This window comes from Salvia hispanica, chromosome 6 (genome assembly GCF_029641045.1).
Source record: "Salvia hispanica isolate PSC_SH4W2 chromosome 6, Shi_PSC_v1, whole genome shotgun sequence".
NCBI lineage: Eukaryota > Viridiplantae > Streptophyta > Magnoliopsida > Lamiales > Lamiaceae > Salvia > Salvia hispanica.
The window spans coordinates 29,764,825-29,791,565 of record NC_142697.1 but is presented as its reverse complement, the minus strand read 5'-3'; the positions used below and the strand labels follow the sequence as shown (position 1 = coordinate 29,791,565).

General features: G+C 33.1%; 3 protein-coding genes across 4 annotated transcripts; 2 read left to right on the top strand and 1 right to left on the bottom strand.

The window, feature by feature from the left end:
• The first annotated feature begins 4,723 nt into the window (after nucleotides 1–4,723).
• Nucleotides 4,724–6,482, top strand: LOC125204149 (protein BIG GRAIN 1-like A). Its single transcript, XM_048102717.2, has one exon. The coding sequence runs from the start codon at nucleotides 5,051–5,053 to the stop codon at nucleotides 6,278–6,280; it is 1,230 nt and encodes a 409-aa protein (XP_047958674.1). The 5' UTR covers nucleotides 4,724–5,050; the 3' UTR covers nucleotides 6,281–6,482.
• An 11,231-nt stretch (nucleotides 6,483–17,713) lies between these two features.
• Nucleotides 17,714–19,675, bottom strand: LOC125206544 (mediator of RNA polymerase II transcription subunit 31-like). 2 transcript variants are annotated; one of them, XM_089060571.1, is made up of 5 exons: nucleotides 19,610–19,675; nucleotides 19,437–19,534; nucleotides 18,497–18,598; nucleotides 18,234–18,312; nucleotides 17,714–18,107 (listed from the first exon to the last, which is right to left on the bottom strand). In XM_089060571.1, the coding sequence occupies exons 2-5, from the start codon at nucleotides 19,463–19,465 to the stop codon at nucleotides 17,838–17,840; spliced, it is 480 nt and encodes a 159-aa protein (XP_088916697.1). In that variant the 5' UTR covers nucleotides 19,466–19,534; nucleotides 19,610–19,675; the 3' UTR covers nucleotides 17,714–17,837. The 2 variants fall into 2 exon arrangements, with proteins under 2 accessions (XP_088916697.1, XP_047961749.2); XM_048105792.2 differs by having other exon boundaries at nucleotides 18,497–18,593; nucleotides 19,610–19,669.
• A 1,262-nt stretch (nucleotides 19,676–20,937) lies between these two features.
• On the top strand, nucleotides 20,938–26,613 carry LOC125206543 (protein NRT1/ PTR FAMILY 5.11-like). The gene is made up of 4 exons (XM_089061524.1): nucleotides 20,938–21,013; nucleotides 21,088–21,314; nucleotides 21,706–22,187; nucleotides 25,341–26,613. The coding sequence occupies exons 1-4, from the start codon at nucleotides 20,938–20,940 to the stop codon at nucleotides 26,554–26,556; spliced, it is 2,001 nt and encodes a 666-aa protein (XP_088917650.1). The 3' UTR covers nucleotides 26,557–26,613.
• The last annotated feature ends 128 nt before the right edge of the window (nucleotides 26,614–26,741 follow it).

Below are 26,741 nucleotides of genomic sequence, written 5' to 3'. Positions count from 1 at the left end.
TTTGTATTGCATGAATTGTGGATTTTGCTCGTCATTTTCTGGCTTTCAACATTTCTACATTCATAGAAAAAAATTTCCTTTTGCGTTGGTGTATGAATTTTAACCCGCCAAAATGTTAATACTTGGACACATTAAGTGAGATTTAGTAGGATCGAATCAATAACAATAATTTTGTGAAGGTAAAAAAATGTGGGGTAAGTAAGGGAAAATAAGCAGAGAGGTCACGTGGTAACTGAAACTGGTCTAGCCCACCACCTGCAAATTATGGACTTTTTAGGACGTACGATGTTTTTAATCCATTAATTATTGTTACTGTCATCTTCTAATCTTTTGGCCCACTTATGCAGAATTTTATTTTAAAAATTTTCTAGTTCTGATTATTATTTCCCCTTATAGTAGATTAATTAACAAATTCTCAACTCTAATTATAAACTTTCTAATTTCATATTAACCCATCTGGTTAGTCATAGTAAAACTTTTACGGAATTTTTTTTTTCATTTGTACAAATTCTCAACTATTTTTGATTGGATATCTACAATACTACCAAGATTACTTATATAGGGAATGAGAGATTAGTATGGACCAATGAAACATCAAACATCAATTATGTTAGTGGTGTAGTTTGTTTTGTTGACAAAGAAGTGAAGTAGTCAACTATACTTCGAAGTTTTGAATGGTGGAGGAATAATCTAATCCCACCATGGGAATTTGGAGTGGGATCATTGACTTGTAACTCATGAGTGATAAATAGAATAGTACTACTACTCTTCATTAGCAAGGGGGTATAATGAAGTCACCTAGTTTGACTAGTTCATTAGTGAAATGGATGTATTCTTGACTAAAAATATTTATAAAATTGATTATTTTAAAATTCCTAATTGAGATAATACCAATTTTTAATGAATTGGAACACAAGGTTACAATATTTTTCAATGTCACAGGACACAAATTTTTAGTTGTTGATGAAAGTTCACGTGATACATGGTGATAATAGATCTATATTCACCCTGTGATGACTCGAAACTCGATCTATTAAATAGAGGAAAAGCGTCTTACCAATAAAGCTATGCTTGGTTGCTAGGTACACGTCGTATACAAATAGAATGTACATAGTATACAATTAGGATATAACACTATGTACTCAAGTAGCTAGCTTGATTGGAAATGAAATAAATGGAATCTCTAGTGGCCATTGCTACCATATGACATGAAAGGAATCTATAGCTAGTCTTCTTAAAATTTGATTTTTCCAAGTGTATAAATACTACTACTTGATGTAGATATATGATAACACATGCAATTCATCATGGTTTTTGTTTTGTCTGTCCTTAGGCCTTGATGCAATACCACCATGGAAGCAATGTGCCCCTGGCCAAACATTTTGTTTATATTTTTCTTATATTAAATAATTATGGTCTCATGATATTGATATCATGTCACATTGATATAGAGGAATTCAACATGAATGATAGCGAATGTGCTTCTCCAAATATATATTGGACAAAATGCATACCACTTATACTCCTATTTAACTACTTAATTAATTAGCAAAATAAATAAAAAATGTCTAATCTAAAATCACAACAAAAGCATGAACTACATAGAAAATTGAATTTGCTTCGTTCTTGTTGCTCGCCATTTTTTCAAGCATTTTATTCCTGTAAAACAATAGCATGGTAATAAATAAAAGATATGTTTGACTTGAGCCCTTTTACATGTTAGAAAGTAGTAGTATTTAACTAATTTTGATTGAAACATGAAACCAAAGGCAAATGCTCGGTTTGATGAATTGCATAAGACAAAATTAATATGAATGTTGTTCGATTGGACGGATAAAAATCGATACTTAATCTCGATATATTGACATACTTGTATCCCTATAAATCTTGACCTTAAAGCCATAACCTTGTGATAAAAACAATCTCAAATAATTTGAGTTAAGTGCAATCTTAATAAAAAGTTAATCTTAAGTGATTGAACACCTAGATCATATGGATGATATTGCTTCTAGTACTAGTAAATGAAGTATTACAATTTACCCAAAATAGGAATTTCATTCTTGGCTGATAAGTTAGCTATGTATGCACCTAAAATTATTTTTGAATCTTGTCTTGTGTAATTTCTATTTCCTTTGATAATATGTTCTCCACATATATATGGTTATGATTAGTGAATATATGGTATGATCTTGTCATATTATCACTTGGTTACATTCTCTAATCCAATCAAATCAAATCTTGATTAAAATTCTTTTCGTAGAATATCTTCCAACTTTGCATCATACCCAACCCCCAATGTGAAAAAAAGTGATTTCGAGAGCCCCACGAGTGCAATCATTCCACAATTAATTAATCTAAACTTACATTCGTAGATAATAATCTAATCACCCACGCACATACATTAATTATATGTATATCAATAATTACTCATCTTTGATAATTTGATTGTATATTTTTTCAAACAAAAAAATTGTCACTATTTCAAAATAACACAAAAATATTTTCGTATTTATTTTTAAAAAATGAACCCTTTTTAAAGTGTTATGAATTTGCAGAATATAGAAATGGGTATTTATAATCTGTGAATAATACCGTGAGTTCTATAAATGACTGACACTGTATTTTAGCCAGGAAATTCAATTTATATTTATTACTCTTTGTATTATCAATACAGTATAATATTATACCATATGCATGCAAAATACCCAAAATATAAAATCAATTAATTTGCTTTTTAAAGAGATCAAGTTCAAGAGATACTGCTACGTTATCTTCTTTAATGGTGAAAGTGGAAGAATTTTAATTGAATTTATCTTTACTAATTGGAATGTTTGCTTTACAAATCATATTTTTATTACTTTTTGACATTCTTGTGCACGTGCATTCGTATTAGTTCACACACACACACACACACTATTCGAATATTTTGTTGGCAAATTGCATAGTAACAGAAATAAACGAATTAGAGTTATACTACATTCTAATTTTTTCAATGCCATTCTAATTAGAGTTATAAGATTATAATTTTCTCTTCAAAAATCCAAAGTCAAAGTCAGTGAATGATAACCTAATTGCCTTCGAATGATAAAATTGATATATTTAACCTTTTATACATAATTTTAACTTAATTGTATAATATATCTGCATATTTTGATTAATATGCATATTAGTAAAACATATTTATGTATACATGGAACGAAAAAGAAGAATCAGTTCAAATGCATAGATAGCATTATTGACCAACCAACCTTTTATAAATCTTACAATTTTGAAATTATTTAATCTCAAATTCAATCAATCCCATCAAATTATTATTATCACCAACTGAATTTGCATAACAAATAATAATAATGATGATAGTAGTAATATATTGTGGATTTCTTAATTATTTTTCCGTAACGTCCTTTGTCCTAATCTTAAAACACAAGTGACAGCTATCTATGTCCAAATTACAGATGAATTCATAATTTTTTTCTTCCAACAAAAATAGTTGTTTGCAGTTTCATTAAATTTTTCTGTCCCAGTTTATATTTTATTCAACATTATACTCAAATTCCTTGTTTTAATAGTAGAATGATTGAGACCAAAAGTTTGATGATCTTGCCTGGAATTTTCCCTTGAATGCTTGCTGTTCAAACACACACACTCTCATTCATATATTAACACTCCCCCCTTCCCATAAAAAATGTCATACTAGTGAGTTGTGAGAAATGACGTAAGATTTTTGAAAATTTTAATTTGTGTGTTAATTGAAAAGAAAAAATATATAGCAATTTTTATATTAGTATGAGAGATCTTTTCTTTTAAGTAAAAAATAAAATATAACATATTTAGTTGGACAAACTAAAAAGGAAAGTGACGGAGAGAAAGTGAGTAGTACTATCAGTTAACAACTAATTTGTGCAACAAATATTATGGGCCATCCTATTTATGGTAGGAATTTTTCAATGTTATTAGCCCATAAATGACTATTGCATATTTTCTCTCCATATTCATGATTGTGAATTGATCGAATAATATAATTCCAATCCATAATAGTATGTTCTACAACCGCAATTTAAACTTGAAGTCCGTGCCAAAATAGGCACAAATATAAAATTTTTAATATGATCTTAGACATTAATCACTCTAATATTTTAGAACAAAACAACACTTTCAGAATTGTATAAATGCAGTAGTATTTTGTGATAAATAGATTTGGCTCAACTATATACATTTGAAAAAAAGAAAAAGAGAGCTAGAACTTTTTAGAATTAATGAGCCACTAATTAAATACCTCATTACATGTGCAACATCTACTCATCTAGTATATGTTTTGACTTGTGAGATTAACATCTATATTTAATTGCATATGCTATTATAGTGTGAATCAAAGCGTGCATCTTAACTTAATGCAGGTAATATCCATCCAAATCAAAGGGCATCATTTTCTCAAATCTATTTAAAAAATAAACACATGCACATAGTATAAGAATATTAATTATACTGTATACTAGGTATCATTCAAATATCTAAGAAAAATTTTCTATTGTTAGTATTAATACTATATAAAAATTAAAATTTTAATATAGTCATTTCAAATCTTCTTTTTTTTTGTATTGTCAATTATTTGTAAAATTATAGACTGCAAAATTTCATAATTTGAAGATAACCACAAAATACACTATTCGAAAGAAATTGAAATAGTAGCCCAACCCCAATATAAAGCACTCCCACAAGCTGGAGAAAAACTACACAGCCAAAAACTCTCTCTCTCTAAATAAAATCACTCTCTCTCTATCTCTCATAACATAAGCGTGCTGGCAAGCTTTGAGTAGACGCTGCGCCACTCCTCCTCCTTCCCCACATCAAATGAGTGCTCTTGTTTCAACTCTTTTAGCTATTCATCCCAACTCTCTGTGAATGACTGAATCCATAACTCCTCCTCATTTGTCTCTTTCCTTCAAATCATCATTGTGTTTGTCTCTCTCTCTGCAGCTTTTGGCTCTCTTCAACCAGACAATAAAGTTCTCCTTCCTTGATTTCTCTTTTTTCTCTATATAAATCGATCATGGTGGAGAGGTGTGGTTACCGAAGGGAGACTGAAATCTCGCATTTCAATTCCTCCAATTCGAATTCCAATTCGAATTATTCGTCGTTTTCCTCGAGCTTGCTTGATGCGATCTATCGATCGATTGACCAAGGAGACGAGGAGATGGTGATTTACGGTGAAGGAATGAGGAAGAAGAGCTGCGAGGGCGCTAACGTGCGCCGCGGAGTGTTTAGGAGTGACGAGGAGATGGCGAATTTCCAGCGCGCTTGCATGATCGAGAAATGGATGGAGAAGAAGGTGAGCGAGAAGGCGGTCGGGAGGAGGAATTCCGTTGCTGATTTCCAGGTGAAGAAGCCGCGGAAGGATCGGGTGAGTTCGAGCTGGAGCTCCTCCGATTCCAGCGCTGCCGCCGGATTCTTCTCTTCCTCCGAGGCGGAGTCGTTCCAGGTGCAGCGGCCGAAGCCGATCCGGACGGGGTTCGAGAAGGGGGAAATCGGCGGAAATCGCTCCGGATCGGAGCAGAAATCGAAAATTGAAGGCGGATTCTCGAAGACGAAGCTGCGTGCGCTGAAAATCTACGGCGATTTGAAGAAGGTGAAGCAGCCGATCTCCCCCGGGGGCAAACTCGCCGGATTCCTGAACTCGCTCTTCGCCGGCGGAAACATGAAGAAGAGCAAAATCGGCGGCGACGTGTCGCCGTCGCTGAAATCCACAAACGCATCGACGTGCTCCTCCGCTTCGTCGTTCTCCCGATCCTGCCTCAGCAAAACGCCGTCGTCTAGAGGCAACCACTCCACCGGCGCGAAGAGATCCGTGAGATTCTCTCCGGTCAGCGTCATCGTCGACGACGATCGCCGCCACAAATCACTACAATCAGAAATCAACAACAAATCATCATCGAATCGCGACGTTTCCACGAAGAATCACAACAACATGAACAGCATCAGAAGCGTGATCAACGAAGAGCTCATGGCGCACGTCATGGACCAAAACCGCCGCGTCGAGGAGGTGGCGAGGGATCTGCTGAGGAATTACCAGAGGAAAAATCAAAATCCTCACGTCAAACACGAGGTTTTCGATCGAGATTTCGATGAAGACGAAGACGAGGAGGATGCAGCGAGCTACGCGAGCTCGGATTTGTTCGAGCTCGACAATCTGTCGGCGATCGGAATGGAGAGATACGGCGAAGAACTGCCGGTTTACGAGACGACGCGGTTTGATTCCACCGGCAATGGATTAATCTACTGAGATAAATTAATGGTTAATTAATTAAGACTTAAGAGTATTTTGTAATTTTATTTTGAATTAGCATGTTTTTATTGGTTTGGGGGTTTACATGAAGAGAAATGAAATTTCTCTCTTAGTATATCTGACTGTAATCAATTTAATTTTGTGCATTATAGTGTGTTTCTTTGGTAGTGGTAAATAAAATATGTGAATTTATCTTGAATCTCAGCTTAGTTTACGTTTCATTGTATATTGTGGGAATTAATCTCTTTTTAAGAAAAAATAAATAAATTTGAATGAAATTTGTAGTACTAATAATTTTGGAAATGTGAAGCATGCAGATGGAAAAAAGTAAAGGTGAAGATTCTCAGGTGGACAAGATGATGGAGAGAGGTTAAAGCATTTGCAATTGCCCTGTTTTAGAGAGAGAGTCACTTTTTTTTTTCTTAAATTGTGGGGTCTACTTTATTTTAATTTTTGAATAGCAATTTTCATTTTTCACCATAAATATCTGCCATCACAAGTTGGCATTCTGAAATCTATCTTTTCAATATTTATGTGGTGAAGTATTGAATTTTGTGCCATTATTTCATTTATTACATAGTTTTCTAATTTAATTTTGGAAGAATTTTGAAAGAATAAGAATAATTTGATTAGAATGTTTATGAAGGTAAAGAAGGAGGGGTAAATGAAGAAATGGATGATGTATGTTTGTCACCAAAAGATTGGGACATGAAATCTATGGTTGGATCTTTGCTGGTTGGGCAAATTAGTCAGAAGATAGAAATGATAATGTTCTAAGATAAATGGAAACCAATTGTACAATTGCTATTGTTAATTTTAATTTTTACAGTTAGTAGGCACTAAATCATCTGTTATTGATTGGGTTGTCACTTTTTTGGCCACCAAACTCATTATATATAATTGAGTATCAAACTAATATTTTACTTAAGTAATTTGGCATACTATGTTGAGTGAATGTTGCCCTTGGGTCTTAGGGATAGTACATTGTTTCAGATATATTATGAGTTATCTATAATTATGGTATGAATACATTAATATGTGAGACATGACACTTTGATTTATTGTGGTAAGCATTCTAATTCCATATCGAGAAAAGTGTGATGAAATATAAACAATTTTCAAGTGGATTGATTATTTGCGAATCGAAAGTTATTGATTAATGTAAATCTCTAGACACGATTTCGAGTTTAGACAATTGTTTTATAAAATAGTACTAGTAAGAATCCTTAAAGTAGAAACAAATTGTAATTATGTATACTAATCGAGAATAAATTAAAATGAACCCTTTTTTTTTAATTAAGGTATTGAACGACTGTGGGATCTTGAATTTGAATTTACAAACCAAGTTAACTAACTCCCACTAACAAACTCACATAGTTGTCATATTCACCAAACAAAGTTAAAGAAAAATGTTTGATGATAGAAGAAATTCTTGCTATTAGGACCACAGAATCATAACAGAGTTGAAATATCGATCAAGTTATCATAATAAATTATAGTTAACAACACATAAACACAACTAAGTACTACTAACATATACCAAGATTCTTCATCTATTGAACTAATTAAAGATAAAAGAAAAAGCCTAACCTACGAAGAATTTCTAATAAAAAGTGTGATATAGGCTTTATTTGGTGTAAATTAAATTCAACCAACAAAGTTGGATGGATGTAGGTGTCAAAGTACGATGTCTACATTATTCAAGCAGTAATAAATTATTTTTTCACTTACTATTCAAAAATAAAAAAAAACAAATTATTGATATATACATGCTATTAAATTCTTCTAATATTAATCAATGGTTGGGCTCTAGACTTTACGCATGCAGCTAGGTATAGAGATTTTATGAGGACCCCTACACTATTTTTTGGCCTATCTTTAATCATTAAAAAGTAAAAAAGGTGGGCCAATTGCATGCTAAACTCGATTGTGTTCACATTAGGCTTAATCTTGGTCTTGTTATTTCTTTTTACACCTACTATTTTTTTTTGTTTTTAATTCTCAATTCAAGAAGACTGACGAAATCAATGTATAAAAAAAGATTTTGTTATTTATGATTCTACTTTTTTTATTTGTCTTGTGTGGATCTAATTAAGGTATTGAATTCATAGGGGAAATTTGGTTAGAAATTTGGTTTTTGATAGTATGTAATGAAATCCCAATATTTGATTCTTTTTTAGTCCTAGTTAACATTTTATAGTTTGTTCATTTCTACACTATTACTATGTATACTATATGTTGATTAAAATAATAAATTCACAAAAAATATCATAAAAATAGAAAACTCGCGCATATTTTAATACGTGAACAATATTTAATTTATCATAAACTATTTAAATTTCTTTTTCTAATGTAGTGAGAGTATATAATTTAGGTTATACAGAAAACCAGAACTGCCATGCATAATGAAAAATATTACTCCACTATTGTACTTAGAATATTTTTTATAGTATAAGAAAAAATCATAAAAAATGAGCATTTTATTCACAATAACGCATCCCATTTTATGAATATTTATTTATAAAAACATTTGATAGGATTTCCGTAGATAATGTTCAAGTCAATATTACGTTTGAACAGTTTTCAAATAGTCAAACTTTGCTGCAAAAACAATTGTTTTTCTAATCACACATTCATTACATCTGAGATTCACGTGGAAACATTGACCTTTTTAACTCTTCTATGTGAAATAACAAATGTAATTTTTTTGAAAAATAAAATAAAATAAAATAATATGTACTACTACTCTATAAATATATTGAACAAACTACAATCTAGGCTCTGAGCTCGAATTCAGTTACTATTATCTAATACTAATATTTATACAAAACTCATAATTATTAAAACACGAATATAGGCCCCCTAGGGTGTGGAGTGCAATTCAAGTAGGAGTACTACTTTTAGGCTTCTTGCATGACTCAGAAATGCACTCAATTAGCAATATTACCCACTAATTGCGAACTAATTTTAAAATTATAAAGAAGATTTTGCTCATGATTAGAGATATATACAAACCTTCAATTTAGTCAACAAACTAAAAAAGAATTGTGGTCTCTTGATTAGGATAATCTAAACTCCCCATGATCTCATGATCGCCATTAAGTTCCCCAAACAGCCACACATACATATAATTAGACTATTGTTTGTATGTGTAACGTACAAAATAGATTAGTTGGTTGGAAACGACCTAATTCATGAAGTGAAAAACTCGTGATTAAACATTATTTTGAGCATCCATCTCTTAAAAATTAAGTACCGAGCTAAATCTAGCAAAATTTTAAAAAGAGTAAATGTCAAAACTGGTCCTGAATATATGCTCATTTTACGATTTTGGTCCTATATTTTATCTTTTGAATTTTTGGATCCTGAACAAATCGGTCAAAATCGGGTTAAAACCGTTTAATAATTGACGGAATGGTTAGTGTAGGACCAATTGCGATCCGAGTTGAAATGTTCAGGATGCAAAAATTCAAAAGATAAAGTATATGACCAAAATCATAAAATGGGCATATGTTCAGGACCAGTTTTGACATTTACTCTTTTAAAAATATTATTATTTGGGATACTTTAGACTCATTTATTCACTATATAACATTATAAACAACTAGTACTTAACTAACTCTGAAAACAGCAAATCCATCGAATCTGATCATGTCTCTTAAAGTCGAAAATCATATGGAGTATTTAGAAGCATTAATTAATTAATCTATTTATAATTCTCTATCAACATATATACCTGTCCAATTTTTGGATACCCTATTTCTCACTTGCAACAATCATATTTTATTGCATGTCTCATCATCCAAAATGAGTTGTTACAATCACTGCTCACAAATTTGTGGGCAATTTGCTTCATACCAACCCTGCATAATTAACTGGCACAAAACTTAATTCTTTAAATTTTTTTGTATTAACATAATTCCATTTTTGTGGCTGCATTTGAGTCGAATAACACTAGAAAAAAATAGAATATTTTGGACTTATTGCTACAATAATTGAATTGGTAACTCCCAACAAAATTTTGTCTTTTCACAAGGGCACAGAAGGGGTCGATGACTAGACAATGATCCATTGATACATAGTTTTCTGTCTCATTTCTTGATTTGCATTTATATCTGATCTACCTCAATGGTGAATCCCCACACGTTTGCATTGGACGCATAATTTGGTAGGGGCTCTGTATATTTTCTATATATTGCAATCGAAATACCTAAAGGAGAATTGTCTTATGATTTATTTTGAATTTTTGATACTAAAGAGTTTATGTGTATCCAAACGAGATGGCTAAAGTTGAATTAGACTATACTTATTCTTGAATATTTGCCTTCTCTTGTAGGGAACTTAAAAGTGGACATGTCTAGTTTGATAGTTATTCTTAAAAAAATAATAATAATAAAAAATCCAAGCTTGCTAATCCAACAAAATCGAGTTGATACCATTACTAAATGTTAAGTTGAATTAGACTATACTTATTGTTGAATATTTGCCTTCTCTTGTAGTGAACTTAAAAGTGAACATGTTTAATTTGATAGTTATTCTTAAAAAATAAAATAAAAATCCAAGCTTGCTTATCCAACAAAATCGAGTTGACACCATTACTAAATGTTTCTGCTTCTTCTTCTTCCAAAATCGAGTTGATACTATAAAATATCATTTATTCCTTATAAAAAATCATTTATTTCCAAGATGTGATAAAGAATCTTGAATAGTGAATTTGATTTTGTTCTTATATTAGTTAATTTGAGATACATTCTAAGGAAAAGACAAAAACTAGTGATTCGATGAGGGTGTGATGTTCCAAATTTTGCTCTAAGCTCTCTATTATTTGATCACATAATTACATTTTGTTCTAAGTTCTCTATTATTTGATCACATAATCATATCCAAATTCTTGCAACTCACACCACATAACAATTCCATTCATAAATTTTTATAACCCTTTCCATGGACAAGTTGCTTGGTTTGATTGATTAGATATAATCCCAGTCTTGTCAATTTTATTTGGTTGGATGGAATCGACCCATATTTACACTCTAACAACAACATAAAAAACCAATACTAGTCTATCTGTCTTACTTAACTCTATGACAGTTTATTTTCTAGTAATTTTAGACTGATCCAATTTGGCACACTCTCTAATCAATTTAATCTCGAATAATCGAACAAACCTGAACGATTTAATAGTCCATACTTTACATAGAAACTCAAAAATTTCTATTATGGAATTTGTTTTTCTTTTCTTTTTTTTTTTAATATAAAAATAAATAAAAACCAAAAATGAAGAAAATATAATAATGATATGTGGTGGGGGCCAGCATTGATCTGGCAGCCTCAACTGAAATACTATTTGAAAGCCCACAGCTTTTGGGCGCACGTGACGGCCTGGTCCATTACCGGCCCATATATGTCGGGGGTGTACACGTGTGCTCTCCATTCTTCATGCCACGTGGGGCCCGCTTTCCTTTAATCAAAATTGCTCCAAATAATGTCGCAGCCAATGAGGGGTCGGCACGTTTCTCTCTCGCACGTGTGCATATCTCTGTACCGCAATTTGAGGGTGGATTTTAGGAAAGTAAAAAGTATACATCATAATTGTTTTTTTTTATCATAATTTGCCTATATATAGTTTGTAATTATTCCTTTTTTTTTATGTAAATTCAAATGGGTTTATCTAGAAAAATCTGTAATTTCATGAGGGGATGGGAGTGTCCCCCTACTTATAGAGTTATAGTTGCACTCACTTGATTGATAATTATACTTAAGAGATAAGAAATTATTGCATTTGTTTCCTATGTCAATGATAATATGATTCTATGAATGCGTAATTATCTGAATATAGCTTAATTTTGGAAGTTATTGTATAAGATGATGGTTTATTTAGTACCCACAATAGAGAATGCAAAATTTCCTCATCATAACTAATAATAATTGAATGGTGGCAACAACCAATGAAGAGGAGTCGTGTTCGACTATGAGAACGTTGAGAAACTCATAAATTGCCTTATTGAGATCTCTTGATTATTTATATCAATTGAGATATAAATGTGATCGTCTGAGACACGTCGAAAATATTGAGTTATAGTATTACGTTGCGTAGAGTGAGATATATATCAATCGAACCCAATTAATATAAATACAACATTAATGCCATGGGAGTGGATTCTAGTAACATTCAAGGACTTCAAATTACAAAAGAGTTACTTCCTCAGTCCACAAACTTATGATTTATGTGTTTTTGTATGAGTTTAAATAAATTGCTTGAATGTTGTTAGGGGAATGAATTATGATCCCATTGTTAATTACATCTGCGGTGTACTTACTACACGTAAAATAAGACATTTTATTGTGAATAATTAAAAATGACAAAGTAGATCAATAAATTGTGGACGAACAAAGCGTTTGATCAAAAATTTCAATGTATGAGGTACAAGTTAGACAAGATAGAAGAAAAAAACGGTGGTCTGGAGAAAAGAGAGACATTACATGCTTTAGTAAAAGTTGGATTAGTAGCCATTAAAGATACATAAAGAAGAGATTTGTGGAGAATTTTCTTTTTTGTTGATCCCAAGAAGATTTTGTACATTTAAGATTTGATATATATAACCAAGACAGGAGTTCTTTTCCTTTTAATATAGGGGAAAAAGATGAGGGATTTTGAGTTCTTCCACACTTAGCATGTCTTCTAATTAAGGTTTAATATCATGTGAGCCATGCTTGCTTTTCCTAATCATCTTTGCTATTTATGTGGTTTGATTTAAATGTAACACGTCATAAATTTTTTGTGGGATGGGATTGGGTAGCACTAGGAGATTTTCGGGCTATAGTTCATTGACCGAAGTTATTGTAAGTAAGTAATTACTAACGTTCTGAAATTCATTGGTATAACTTTCACCAATTATATTTTTAAAATGTATGTTCATCGTCAGCAGTCCGTTCTTAAAAAATACTACAGTCTACGGCCTATTTAGTTCGAACATGAGCAAGATACTACTAAAAGATGTCATTTTATACACGGATAAGACAATATGATAAATAACTAGAGTTCATAATTCAATACTCTATTTTCAAATCTTACAAGATTTGTCAAAATTTGACTAAACATTATAACTGAAATGACTATTATTATATTTTTTTAATAATCTACCCAATATCAAATTTGAGAGCCACAACTCTTTGGAAAAGTTACTATCAAAATAAATTATTTGATTAAGACCGTTAATTCCCCATATATGTGCTATGGGCACAATTAATTAGTAAATGAAAAACGAAAGCTAAAGCAAAAAAAGATAGCTGATAAAGATTTCCACTTATATTCAAGCAGGTCTTTATCACAAGATCACAAAGACTCTTCAATTATAAATAAATTATTGAAGATAGACAACGTTTTTTTATTTTTGTATGCGAAATAATGTGGGCGTGGATTGAGAAAAGGCCGTCAAATTTTATTGTCGTGATGCGAAAATTTATGGGTAAACAAAGTCAATTTCATATTTATTATTTATATCCACGTTTCATTTTTTTCAAGTAAAGTTTTTAGTTACTTGAGTATTGCAACTTGAGTGAAATTAAAGTTTTTAATTCTCATATTACTCGATATAATAATAATAAATAATAATAATAATAATAATAATTATTATTATTATTATTATTATGGCTTAAATTGGGTGGAAGCCAATTATATTGCTATAGAGCTCCATTAGTGATGATTGGGCCGAACCAATCATAAAAAATACTCAAGAACTCCAAATACTGATAAAAATGATATAAACAATTACTCCTTCCATCCACGAACTTATACTTCAGAGTCTTCAGTGATTTTTGGCGTGAATAAATTAATTGAGTATAGTGAGTTGAATGATGATTCCACTTAACATAAGTGGTATAATTGTTAAAACTAAAATACAACAATAGATTGCGAACAATCATTAATATTAAAAATGAATCCATGACTCATGAACGAATGAAGTAGTACTATTTTGTTAAGTACCAACAATTAATAGAAAAAAAGGTGGTAGAGAGAAAAGAGAAACATTACAGCTTTTATAAAAGTTGGATTAGTAGCAAGCAAAGAGGCATAAAGAAAAAGATTTGTGGAGAATTTTCTTTTTTGTTGATCCCAAGAAGATTTTGTGCAATTAGATTTTAGATTATAGCCAGACAAAAGGCCTTTTCTTTTAGACGTAGCAAACGGCAATTTTGGCCTCTTCCACACTTAGTATGCCTTGTAATTGTGATTTAGTGGTTATGTGAACCATGTTTGCTTTTCCTAATCATCTTTGATATTTTAGTGGTTTGATATATGTGTAACACGTCACAATTTTTTTGTGGGTTGGGATTGAGTAGCACTTGGACATGTCCTAGCTAGTTATAAAAGTTTTGATAGGAGTATAAGAAAATTTGTATATGATGGAGTTTTATTTGATTTTCAAACAACATGAACATTTTGTGTAAGTAATACTACTGATAAAAAGATTCTTGGTGAAAATATACCGACGAAAAGCTGTTGTTGGGGATCCGTCATATTATTGTTTATTGACACCTGAAATCCGTCGATAGAGTTTTCACTGACTATGTTTTTAGGAAGTATACTTGCCTTCAATAATCCGCCGATAAATGCTACTACCTCAATCCCATAATATGAGTCATATTTAGTGTGAGCACGCGTTTTAAGAAATATAAAGAATAATGAGTTAAAAAAAAATAGTGGAATATGGGACTTACTTACTATTCATATTAAAAGTGAAATGTGACTGTTATTGGGATACACCGAAACGATAAAATATGATTCTTATAATCTTATTGTGGGACGGACGAAGTATTACCGATGGGGTTGTTGAGATTTACTGACAAAAGTGATCACCATACATTTGTGCGCCGAATATTGATTAACTAAATTCAAAATACAAATAAATCATGCAAATATAACATTGTACGATAAAAAAATGGTCAAGATATGATGGTTGGAGTGATAAATTTTGATTGAGACTTGAGAAATAAATTTCAATTGCCACGATTTTGGTTACGTCCCTTTTGAAAATGAAGCAAATGTTTTGGACTATTACATATTTGTTGATCTTAGAAAGCAATTTTATTTTATTCACCTGAAATTTATCAATCGCTTTATCTTCATTCATAAATCATAAATGTGTGTTGTGATGTGCAACATGTGTGATATTTTTATTAAATGGTTAGTTAATTGGAAAATATAAATCGTGAAAAAGTAATTATGAATGTATGGACATGTGGCGGTGGTCGGAGTGGTGGCGCCGGCGGTGGTGGGGCGTCGGTAAGTTCCAAATTATGGGTAGTTTTCATCGTTGATTGAGAAAAATTATGTGGTACCACTATTGTTTGAAAACCATATTGCGACAAATATTAGTGTCATTATCTAATATTACTTTCCATTAATCTTTTATTATGATTCTTATATGCATGCATGCTTATGTGGTGCATACCAAATGTTAAAGGGGTATGCATGTGTACATTCACTGATCAACACACAAACCATGCACAATCATAATGCATCTATACACTGAAAGACGTGATTATATAATTAATGAGACAATTGAAAAATGTTACTCCTACTAGTTTGTAATATTTCATTTACAAATTTATAATACTGATTGTATAATTGATGAGATCAATGAAAAAGTAAATTTGTATTAATATTTCATTTTCAAATTTATAAAACTGATCGGCAGTTTACTAAATTTTATTATTTTAAAAACAATTATTTTATTTTTTGTTAATTCATCTGATGTCATGTGAAGATCAAGAGTCATGTTGGGTACAACTCCATCCCACATCAGATGCATGAGGGAAGTAGGAAGCTAACTGATAGGATAAACTTCCTATCGGGTTGATCGGCGTCCGTAAATCGGCGATCGATAAATGCCTGTCGCGGGCAAGTGCCCGTCGAGCACGACGGTTTTCTCACTTGGAGAACAGAATGAATGATAATATTGATATACTATTGATTGATTTCTCAAATGATTACAATAGCTCCTATTTATAATGCTAATAACTAACTTAATGAACAAGAAAACAAAGATATGAAAAATATATGCAAATCCTAATATATCTAATGCAAATCCTAATATATCTAACTAATAATGCTCGTATCACTAACCCTAATTAGTTTGGAATCTTTTGAGGATGATCCAAAAAATCCGTACGTGACTTGACTCCACTCAAAGCGGGCAAGATCAAATTAATATGCAATCGACGATCCAAACAAGTGGTACCGATTAAGACCGTTAATTTACCCATAAATGGGAAAATTTATAAAGAAAAACGAAAGCTAAAGAATAAAAAAGAGAGCTGAAAAAGATTTCCACTAATATTCAGGCAGGTCTTTATCACAAGATTACAAAGACTTTTCAATTAAAAGATTTAAATAAATGAAAATAACAAACGTGTATTATATTGTGCGAATATGTATAGTATATTGTGGGACGTGGACGAAGAAAAGGCCGTCAAATTTTATTGTCATGGTGCGAAAAATTATGGGGAAACAAAGTCAATTTCACAATTTAATATTTATATCCACGTTTTCATTTTTATGTTCCATGTAACGACGAAATTATATAAGTATTATACTATAATTTTTAAATTTGTAAATGATAGCATAAATTCCCATAAATGAAATAATTTGGTATGCAGGATATTGTACATAAAACTAATAATGAACGGCATGCCTTGATGCTAAGTCCCTTTCATTGGATTAAAGTTGTGACAAGATGCATGTAGCAAAATATTTATCAATTAAATGAATCGGAATGCAACGTGTGTGAAATTAAAGATGATCATTCTCTTATATTACACAATCTATTGATATTTGAGTGTTGATATATTATTAATAAATTATTATTATTATTATTAGGCAAAAAGCCCATCATCATGCTATAGAGCTCCTTTTGTATTGGTTATGGGCTGAACCGAACTTAGTCGAAAAAATCACAGACTGAGAATTTATTCATAATATATCATTTTCACAATAAAGATTTACCGTGAGATAATTGAAACAAATAAAAATTTCATGATTTTTTCAAATGGTTTTTTAAGTTGTGAGACAAGTTAGAATTCGATCAATTTTCATGGTTTTTGGCATTTGCACTTATATTTATTTTTTTGTACTAGTTTATAGTCAGAACAAGTTTCTTTTATTGTATCTATCTCTAATTATTGAAAATGTTTGAAAAGGCTTGAAATTTGCTCCAAAGTTTATTTCATAGTTTCAACTATCGGAAATATGTTAAATTGCATGGATTTTGGTCTGTAGTTCGATTTATGGCTTGAAGTTAATTTCTGGCATCAGATATAGTTGTAGAATGGTCAATTTATTTAGATGATTTTCTTCTTTGTTCTTACTAATAAATACAAGTACATGATAAGCATGAAATCACAACTGGAAATGCAAACTGCTATGAATAAGAATAAAACCGCTGATAAGAACTGCGCTTTCTGGATTCAAATTCAGATTCTTATACTACATTTTAATCCCTAAAGAATATTTGAGTTTACAGTATAACTGTTGATATCCAAACCGAATAAGTTACTTCCTTTTCCTTTTCTCGACCCCGCTACTTCTCAGGTCGTTTTTCACAAAAGTAGAACCATACTGCATTGGCGATGGAGCCTGAGGAGGGGCTGGAGGGATGCTGGAAGCAGCAGCTGGGATGGTAGTCGGTGGCAATGCCGGAGCGACTGCAGAAGCTGGGGCTACACCAACGGAAGATTCTGGAAGTGACTTCGGTTGAATGTGCTTCAACCGGTTGTTTCTGTAGTTCTTCCAGAAGTAAAACTGCTGTCTGTGCGCCAACTCCTACAACCAAGCACAGAATCATGGTTAGAGACGAAAAGGCAATCGGTTGTGAACAGCTTCCTCTTTTGTTGTGTAGCATAAATACGTAAAAAAGATACAGAAATTCAAGAGTCCACTATGCAAAACCTTGTTTGCAGGATGTGCCATTGCATTTCTGAAGTTGGCATTCTGTAGAAGCTCGAGGAAGAAGAGGCAATGGGGATACCTGACACAAGAACAAATAAATGTATCTAAATTATTAGTGAATCTATTGTACTTATTCAGATTAGAATAAATTAAAGTATGATATAATATTTATGTTTCTTGATGCTTATGAACCGAAAAATGATTATTGCGCACAAAAGTGGAATGAACATAGGATGAGTGCTTGAACTTGGCAAACAACTCACATAATAAACTTCAAATACTCGGGCCTTTGCCAATATTGAAGATATTTCAGGTATCCGATAAATGCCTCATCTTCAAAGTACCTGTTTTGAGCTAAATCTGCACTGGAATGAAGGCAAAGATCAAATAACAGAGTCCATCTATAATCGTAACGAACAAAGTAGGCAATAATAAAATACGACATGAATTGAAATTAACTCATTTTTCACTTACATATAACATCATCTTAGCAACAAGACAATGACTAATGCAAAGTAGCCTACTTCTATGGTACAAATAAACACAAGATCATCAGCACATAGTGCCACCACGATATTAGGGATACGATGATATACTTGAAAATATATCACATTACTAAGGGTAATGAAAACTTGTGTGCACCAATAAGACGTGTGAATGACAAAAGGTCCTCAACAGTTCAAATTCATAGCATAATCTCCAACATAATATGAGAATATGAGCTTGCACCTTATTGTCAAATTCTTTATTCAAGATATCTGATCTCTCATAAATTCACACAAACAAAGTAGGAAGACACAAGAAACTACTAAATTTTACAACTGAAGCCCAAAGCACTTTCTTATGTGATCAAAACAATTTGCATCCAGCAAAAATATCACTCCCAAGACCACCTGCATCCCAACCAAATCATAAACCTAATCCCATCAAATCATCAATGTTTTAGTAGCTTTCAATCAACTACCTCCCAAACTAACCACAAACAATTCTCCACCGGTTATGATTCGTTTACAGCTTAAGAATTTTACACAGAATTTCCCCAACCCAAACCTAATCATCTCCATTAGAGCACTCAATCCCCAAAATCAATCGTTAACTCGTCCAAGCTAAATTTTTTTATATAGGCGGTGCATTTCTACTTTATTTCCCAAGCTAAAAATTCAGTTGAAACTAAAATTGGAAAGAAGTGAAGGAGCTACGTACAATGTATATAGGTAGGATTGGCAAGGCATTGGACAAATTCGAGCTCAAGCAAGAAGCGCTGGCGGCCATCATCTGGATCCTTGTACACATTTTTGGGCCTGCAATTGAACAAATTTTCAGCGATTATGCGCCGGAGGTATACATTCGGAGCAAAATTGATTAAGGAAGCTTACGGCGACGGAGGATTTGCTACTTCCATAGGATCGGACTCCATTGCTAAGTCGGAGATTGTAATTTTCCCCCTTTTTTCTTGGTGGAAGTGGGCTTTATACAGGCCCATTTCTTGTGGGTAGTGGGCTTTTATGGGCCCATTTATATTCGAAAGTAGTCTTCGAGTAGGTCCAGTTTTATAATACCGTTATTTTTCATAATGAAACATGCATCGGGAACGATATTAAGTATAAGTGAGAAAATTTATTTTAATAATTCATTTTTTTTCATCGCCGTGCATCCCATAAAATCTATCCCATTTTACTTTTACCATTTTTTTTTATAGTGTACTACATGTTTAATTGACTCATTTCAAATCACATTTTATTATAAAATTAATATGCGAGTTCACTCTTCACTAACTCTTTTAATTCATTTTCCACTATATTTCTTAAAAGTTGTGCCGGTGATCAAAATGTGACAAAATTTAAAAAAAAAAAGGAGGGAATGTTGCCTATTCAATTTTAAACCCTAAACCAATCCCTACGAAGAAAACCAAAGCATCTATTGAATCTACTAATTTAATCTATATTTCTTTGGTTTATTTTCTTTTATCTTCATTTAATTTCCTAAATAAGTTTTTTTTTAAGTCTATCTGTCTATGCATAATATAAGGACGGTTCAGTTGGCAAAATTAAATCTTATAATTAAATATGTGTTATATTTGGTTCATGAGATTAAATTGCATAAATTAATCTTAAATGAATAATCTCATAGTAATAATTAATTATGTCAACCGAACCACACTATAAATAACTAAAATAGCATGGTGGGATAGATGGAGTATTAGTTATTTAGGAGTTCGATGAAAAATCGTGCATAATATAGTAATCTATATTGATTTCATTTGAATATGTACACTTTATCTAGATACTGATCAAAATTGCAGTACATGCACGAATACTTATTCGGTTTTGAACGAATATTGATTTTAGATTGGTATTCACCACGCGTCTGAATTATATGCGTCGGATCTGAAAAATGAGCGGCCTAGATTTTACCATCAAACAAAATTCCGCCTCAACAAAAGTAACATGAAAGGTAGCAATCATAAGAGAACATGAAAGTTATTACTTTATTCTTTCTTATCTTTCCTATATTTTTCATCTCTCCTATTTATTTAATATAAATTTTTAATCTCCGTGCTCAAAAGTTTTGTATCAACTTTCTAGGGACGGAGGGAGTACCAAAAAAGAACACGTAAAGACTCATGATATAATGCAGCAATGTACGAATGAAAGGATACCACAAGTTGTAACAAACAATACCGTTCACTGGAAAACAAGTCGTGATGAAGCGCATCCAAGAATTGAGGCAGATATTTCATAACTATGTCGTCTTCACCAAACCCATCTTTTTCATGCTAGGTAACAATATTCTGTGTTTTCATCTTAGGTAATCATATTATAAATTTAATATACATTACATTGTTTAAACGCAGGCCTGATATTCAGCTACAAGTTAGTGGAGAACGCGTTTCTGAGCATCTTGATCACTCATCTCACCGATGCGTGGGGGAAGAATCAGTACGACCTCCTGAAAGCCGCCATGGTCGTGAATTTGCAAGAGGGAACGGAATCGGTTTCAGTTATTTTGTTCGTTTATCTAGCCGATGTTCACACTGGCCGCTTCAATATGGTGGCTTTCGCAACTGCGTTTTGCATCGCTGTGAGTTCTTCTTTTTTATCTATTAATTTCATAATTTATTGTCTAAACTTTTATCAAACTTCAATTTATAGTGCGTTAAAAAGCTCAGATGAGAGTAAGAGTAGATGGGAACTATTGATCCTAGCATTTTATTAAAAAAAGATACTCCCTCTCCGTTCAAGTAATTGATTTGTTATTTTACCATTGTTTTGTGAAGATAATAATAAAGTAAAGTAAGAGAGAGAATAATTTAGAAGAGAGTTGTATCTACATTATTCTCTTACTAATTACTTTGCTTTTGCTCCATTTTAACTATTTATTATGCCGAAAAAGAGTAATCACTTAAGATGAGACAGGAGGAATACTATCAAAATCATAACCCATTGATTAATTTGTAGCATATCTTTTACAGGGATTGTTGCTCAACTTTGCATCAACTAGAAATGATGATGATAAGGAGGTTAATTTGGGGCTATTCTACCTTGGACTGGGGTTATTGACTTTTGCCCAAGCGGCATTGTCAGTGACGCTTAGAGTGTTTCTTTACGATCAGCTCCGGCCTAAGGATGCCGATCAGCGTGAGGATCGGAGAAAGCGGCGCACAAAATTCTGGTGGAAATTGGTTTCCTTTGTGGCTGCCATCTTCTCTCTGTTTGGGCCATTAAATGCACTTGAGTTTGGAATTCTTGCAGTGGTATTAGCTGCTGTGACGGGGGTTTGCTTCTTAGTGTTCTTGTTGGGTAGCAATTACTACCACCATGAACAAAAAATCGAAAACCAATTTAAAGATGTTGGAATCGTCCTCGCCAGAGCCTACAGAAACCGGAACGCCGAGTATCCACAAGGATCATTCAACATTGAAACACAGATCCCGCCCTGCCTTTGGGGGTTTAGGTTGGTAATTTTTATTTTTATTTTTTTATGGAATTATGCTTTTCTATATGTTAAGTACATCAACACTTTACGGTTCTTTATAGGTTAGCATATACTCTCTCTCAGTCCGTCATTAAACGTCACACTTTGACCGGTCACAAATTTTTAAAAAATACTGTAAAGTGGATTGAAAAAATTACCAATCGAAAATAGAAGGGGGGGGGATTGAAAGACTTTGTTAAAAATCAAAATATCATTAAACACGTATGTTATGCATGATATCAACGCCAGAGAATCGAGGAGGGTAAGGAGAATCCGTGAGTTTGAGATGAAAACACCCATTTATATAAATCATACTCTATCTGTCCACAAAAAATAGTCTCATTTTGCCATTTTAGGATGTACATGAAAAATACTAGTTTAATTTCTTAAGTGAAAAGTTTTTCTTTCATATTTAATGGAGTAACATTTTCTCCTATCTTTCATACTTTATCTATTTTTTCTTCATATTTCTGTTACTTTATTAATGTGTGTATATGTGTGTGTGTGAGTGTGACAAAGGAGAAAATAGGAGAAACCGTACTATGAGAGGGAAAAGAGTTTAGGAATATTATAATACTACTCCCTCCGTCCCACATAATTTTACACACTTCGACCCGGCATGAGTTTTAAGAAATGCAATGGAAAATGAGTTGAAATAGTTGGTGGGATGTGGGTCCTATTTTTAAAGTATTAGTTTTATAATACAATGTGAGTAAAAAATGAGTTAGTAGAATATGAGATCCACTAAAAAAAATGGTAAAAGTGAAATGGGTAAAATTATGTGGGACGGTCCAAAATAGAATACTAAATAGAATACTGGGTAAAATTATGTGGGACAGGGGGAGTATTATTTTATCTTTGCAATCAAAGACTACAACGATGTAGAATAAAAAGAGATATCCTATAATAAGGAGAGTAAATTATATTTTAAAAATAATAACTTTTGAAATGATATGAGTTTTAAAGTATAATTAGTAAAGTGAAAAATAGATAAAAAAAAAAAAAGTGATTGAAATACTACAAATGAAGATGAGTCTCGTCTCATTAAAATTAAGTTACACATACTCACTCACAATTACAGAGTCACAAACATACTATTCGTCACACACACACACATACATTGTCATACACACACACACTGTTACATACACACAGCACACTCAATGACTCAACCCCACACACAGCATACTCATGCACACACTAGCACACTAGGGGTGGCAAATCGTGCGTGTCGGGTCGTTATCGTGTCGACACGATAATAACACGAACACGATAACAACAAACACGAACACGACCCGTTAAGAAAACCTCAAACACGAACACGAACACGACCCGCTATCCTCAGACACGAACACGACACGAACCCATTAACGACACGAACCGTTTCGGGTCAACACGATACGAACCCATTATTGACACGAAAATAAGTATTGAAAAATGAAAATAATAAGAATAATAATATTAAAATATTATGTGTTAATAAGAATAATAATATTAAAATATTATGTGTTAACGGATAACACGAACACGACACGAACACGCATTGTTAACGGATAACACGAACCCGACACGAAATTTTCGTGTCCTTAATGGGTCGACCTGATAAGGACACGAACACGATAAGCTCTGATCCAAACCCATTAATTTCGTGCCGGTTCGTGTCGTGTTATCGTGTCGTGTCAAAAATTGCCAGCCCTATAGCACACACTCATATATACACACTCACACACACAAGCATAAAAGTGATTTATTAACAAGCATATACACACTGTCACCCTCACACGCACACACATATACACATATACACACACACTCACACACGTAAACACATATACACACACAAACACACAACCTAAACTCATACACACACACACACCTAAACTCATACACACACACACACACCTAAACACATACACACACGCGCGCGCGCCTGTTCGTGCACACACACCTACACACAAACACGCCTGCACATATGCACACACTTGCACAAACACACACACACACACACATATATACACACCTGGACAAAAACACATACACATGCTCCCTCCGTCCGCGAATAGAAGTCCTGTTTTTCCATTTTAGTCCGTCCGCGAATAGAAGTCTCGTTCACTTTTACCATAAATTGTAATATGGTCTCATCTTCCACTAACTCATTTCACTCATTCATTTAAAACTAATATATACAAGTAGGGCCTCTATTTCACTAACTTTTTTCCATCCATTTTTCTTAACATTTCTTAAAACTCGTGCCACCCATGAGACTCCTAATGACGGACGGAGGGAGTATATATATACACCTGGACAAACACACACACACACACATATGCATACACATATCTACACACACATATATATACACACTTGGACAAACACACACACACACACATACATACACATACCTGCACACACACCTTCACACACACGCACATACACACATTGCATAATTTCTTTGAATTCAACTTCGTATCAACTATATCAATTTACCAAACAAAGGATTTGGAATTGAATTAAATTTCAATAATTTCAAATTCAATTCCGAAAAATTCTAATTCCAATTCCGATTTAATGTACCGTACAGACCCTTATCAATCGGAGATTTAGAATGACACCGTGTTATCAAATCCTAGCAACTATGAAAATATATCACAAAGATAATATACATGTTATCAGTATAATTCTTGCATAAAATAAAGGGATATTGACCCCTATATCATGGAACTTTCAAAAAGTTGAACTTTTTCCACGAACTTTTAACTTGACAAATAATATCATAAATTTTTTCAGATTTTGTTATTTTCCACCAGCGAAAAAATTCTGGCTACATTAATGAAGTGAAGAACAATTTTGGAGGGTGTGCTTCAAGAACTTAAGCTCTCCAAGTTGTCGAGAAATTACGTATCATGATATTATTTGCCGTAATTTTATTGCAGGTGGGAAATAACAAGGTAAAGTCTAGGTAAAGTTCGTGATATTAATTGTCAAGTTCAAAATTCGTCCCAAAAATTCAACTTTTAGAAAGTTTCCTTATATCAGGAGCCAATAAACTTGTGTAACAATGTACATTACTACACGAGTTGTTCATGTATTGATTTATGTTGCCATGAATTTCTATTACTAACGGCATGACAGATGGTTAGACAAGGCGGCAATTGCGCATGGAGGCGGTTGTAGTGATGCACAAGTTGAAAAAGTGAAACGTTTGATTAAGATGCTTCCAATGTGGTCTTGTTTCCTCACTTTGAGCCTGGTTGCTGCTTCTGGCAGCACCTTCTTCTTTGAGGAAGCCAGTGTTATTGAAGACGGTGGTGTTATTGACAACGATAATAAAATTCTCTTCCTTGCCAATGTGGTTCGATTCACAGATTTGGTGGGGTCAGTAATATCCAATTACATTATGACTAAACTTAGAGACAAAATGAAATTCAACCAACAGAGGATGGAGTTGGTGAAAATCGGAATGGGGATGTTGTGTTGCGTATCGTGCTGTATCGTTGCTTGGGGTCTTGCATCACTCAGGCGGAATTACTATATTAACGTATTTTGGCTAACACCACAATTTATTTTACTTGGACTAATGCAAGGACTCTCTGAAGATGGCCTCGAATCGTTTTATGAATCGCAGGCTAGTAAGAGTTTGTTGAGTTATGGGCCGCCGTTTGGAGAGTTGGTGATGGGGATAGGTAAATTTATGAGCATACCTTGCGTTCTCATCTTCAGCATGACATCCATTAGATGGTTCCAGAAGGATATAGACGCCAGTCGGCTCGACAAGTATTATATTTTTCTGGCTGTTTTGAGTTTCCTGAACTTTGTGTTATATTGTTTTTTCGGGTGGTGGTATAGAAACAACACTTTCCTAGCGAGAGACGAGGAAAATGGCGATATTGTTCAGCAGAGTGAAGTGATCACTTTGGTTGAAGGTGTTGAGCCTCGATCAGTTGAGGGGCGTCACATCTCTCAGCGATCTCTCTCTAGTCGATTTGTTTCCAAGGGGAAGGGGAGCGGCCGTAGTGAAGCTGGTAATGCTACAGCAGATAGGTCAGGAAGTGGAGAAGAGGAAATGGAAACATATGAAGATCCACTCTTGGGCTCGACGGATCAATCCACTAGTGAACACATCTCTTATAGATCTGATTCCGAGCCTAGAGAGAGCAGCTGTGGTGATGTTACGGTAGATGGCGAAGAAGCAGAGGCGGAAACACACGAAGATCCACTCTTGGGCTCGTCGGATATGTCCACTAGGAATACTACTATGAATTTTTATGCGTTGCTGCGCGTAGTCACGTTGATGACACGTCTATCCTCAAGAGCGGCTCGCAAACGCTCCAACCCGAAGCATGAGTAGGCATTTTTGTTAAGGCAGTTTGCTGGAAATACATTAGCCTAACCTTAGTCTTTCATATTTTTCAGACTTAAATTTATAATATATCAACTACTACTAGTTATCATCATGTGATAGACCGGCTCTGCTCTCAACATCATTGGATTTTTGTTATTTGTAGCAATAATTGTAGCTAAGTTCATCGTCAA